At 39.7% G+C, this 2,926-nt stretch overlaps 1 protein-coding gene across 1 annotated transcript; it reads left to right on the forward strand.

Annotated features, from left to right (window-relative positions):
• Positions 1–349: 349 nt before the first annotated feature.
• On the forward strand, positions 350–1,249 carry LOC128050465 (olfactory receptor 7A17-like). The gene is made up of 2 exons (XM_052642715.1): positions 350–704; positions 990–1,249. The coding sequence occupies exons 1-2, from the start codon at positions 350–352 to the stop codon at positions 1,247–1,249; spliced, it is 615 nt and encodes a 204-aa protein (XP_052498675.1).
• The last annotated feature ends 1,677 nt before the right edge of the window (positions 1,250–2,926 follow it).

The following is a 2,926-nucleotide window of genomic DNA, read 5'->3' on the forward strand; positions in this document are numbered from 1 at the left end:
CAGAATTTCTCATCTAAACTCCCCAATACATGACCATTTGGGGAGGAGGCTGAATATGGGCCAGAAGTTGGTACTCAGAGATGGCACAGGGGATCTCTTGAAGGAGAAATGTTCATGCAAAAAATACGGATTTTAATTTTTGAATGCAAAATTGTAGAATTTCAACGTTGTTACAATGCCAATTTCAGATAAAACTAGTCATGTCATTTGTTTTTCTTTTGTTTGTTTGTTTCCAGGCAGTCACCTCTACTACATGGAATTGGGGAATGATACAGAAATTTCAGAGTTTCTTCTGGGATTCCCACAGGAACCAGAACAGCAGCCCCTCATATTTGGACTTTTCCTCTCCATGTACCTGATCACCGTGTTTGGAAACCTGCTCATCATCCTGGCAGTCATCTCAGATGCCCACCTACACACCCCCATGTACTTTTTTCTCACCAATCTATCCTTCGTAGACATCTGTTTCACTTCTACCACTATCCCAAAGATGTTGAGGAATGTCCAGACCCAGAGCAAAGTTATAACCTATGAAGCCTGCATCACACAAATTTATTTTTTCCTACTGTCTGCAGTATTGGACATCTTCCTCCTCACAGTGATGGCCTATGACCGCTTTGTGGCCATCTGTCACCCCCTGCACTACATGGTCATTATGAACCCTAGGCTCTGCTTTCTGCTGGTTCTGGTGTCCTGGACCATCAGTGTCTTGAATTCCTTGTTACAAAGTTTAATTTTGTTACAGCTTTCGTTTTGCACTGTTGTGGAAATCCCTAACTTTTTTTGTGACCTCAGTCAGATAACCCAACTTGCCTGTTCTGACACCTTTCTTAATAATATGGTAATGTATCTTACAGTTGTGCTTCTGGGTGGTGGTCCCCTGGCTGGTATCCTTTATTCTTACTCAAAAATAGTTTCCTGTATATGCAGAATCTCATCAGTTCAGGGAAAGTATAAAGCATTTTCCACCTGTGCATCTCACCTCTCAGTTGTCTCCTTATTCTTTTGTACGAGCCTAGGAGTGTACCTTAGCTCTGCTGCTACCCACAGCTCACACTCAAGTGCAACAGCCTCAGTGATGTACACTGTGGTCACACCCATGCTGAACCCCTTTATCTACAGTCTGAGAAACAAAGACTTAAAGGGGGCTCTGAAAAGATTCTTTGTGATGGCAAGTCTAAAAAGGTTAATTATTCTGGATTTGGAGAAGTGCCCAAGATTTCAGATCTCAAAGTCTCAGAGTCAGTAGTTGTGATTTTTTAATCAGACTCTGGAAGTACAAGCTGCCCTGTTATTTATTTCCTAGAATTCTCATTTTTTTCCAACTACTTTACACAATTTAATGACTCACTTAATTCTTCTCTGTCAGATATCAAACCATTTTTCTTTCCTTCTGTTCTTCATTCCTATTTTTCCTACTTCATCCCCAAGCTTTGATATCAAAAAGTTGGAAATTCTCATTTATCTCATGAAACTGCTTGGGTTTATTAAGAACAATTTCTTTTAAAATGACAAACACCATCCCAGGTGATGCATCTTAGTTTTGCTAGAAGAATAGTCATGAGTTACCACTTCATCAGAAAAAAAAAACTAAACTACAGAGTTCACTTTTATAACATTATGGGAGAGGAAAAACCTGAGACTACAATTTTTCACTTCTGAGTCCATCATTCCTTTTTATGGCCTGAACTGGTGTTCCTGATAATGTAGACCTTAACATAACAGTCTATTTTATAAAAGATCATTGGGTTTTATTCTCCTGAACAGGATTCTATTCTCTTATCAGACTCTATGTACACATTCTCTACCATAGTCATTAGCAAAGCTGATTATCAAATACAGATCTGCCAGTGTAGTCTACACAGAAACAGAAACTGAAATAAATCAATTGACTTAATATGATCTTCAGCCATATTATAACTTAGTCAGAGTCATATGACTTAATATGAATCAGAGATAGCATTGTATATAATTAAACAAATTTTAAATGATACTTTGTATTATTACACATGCCATTTATTTTTAAGCTATATGTATATTAATTAAAGTATAGAATATCAGTGTAAATGTATAAGGTGATTGATGAACCTGTTTTTATTTTTTCTTATTGAATTATTTCACTCATCCTACTTAAAAATTTCAGGTGATACCTACAGCTATCACTTTTTCCATTATTTTAAATAAAACTTAGCATCCATTCTAAATGTTGTCAGGAACAAAATAAGCAGTGAATGGGCAGTATCATCCACTATTTATCTCACATACACAAAGCAATTCCTTCAACTATCACGATCAAAACTGAATCATACAGGGGCAGTCCTAAGATGGCGGAGGAATAGGACGGGAAGACAACTTTCTCCCTCACAAATTCCTCAAAAGAACATTTCAACGCTGAGCAAACTCCACAAAACAACTTCTGTAGGCTGGCAGAGGACATCAGGCAACCAGAAAAGCAGACCATTGTCTTCAAAAACAGGTAGGAAAAAATATAAAAGACGAAAAAGGAGACAAAGGAGGTGGGGAGGGAGCTCCGTCCTGGGAAGGGAATTTTAAGAAGAGAGGTTTCCAAACACCAGGAAACACTCTCCCTGCCGAGTCTGTGGCGATCCTTGGAAACACAGAGGGCAACATAACAGGAAGGGAAAAATAAATAAATAATTAAAACCAAGAGATTACAAGCCCAACAGTAACTCCCCCAGCGGAAAAGCAGCACAGACGCCTGCATCTGCCATTAGGAAGTGGGGGCAGGGCAGGGAAGCGCGGGAGATGCGGGCTGCAGTGCTTTGTAAGAATCGGGCAGGAACGCCCCACACGCAACCAGAACGATCTAACTTGCGCTAGCAAACCAGACTGTGGGATAGCTACCACGCGAAAAGCTCGAACATAAGACACCACCAGGACCGCGCACAGAACAAAGGACGGAACG

This window comes from Budorcas taxicolor, chromosome 7, assembly GCF_023091745.1.
Source record: "Budorcas taxicolor isolate Tak-1 chromosome 7, Takin1.1, whole genome shotgun sequence".
Lineage (NCBI taxonomy): Eukaryota > Metazoa > Chordata > Mammalia > Artiodactyla > Bovidae > Budorcas > Budorcas taxicolor.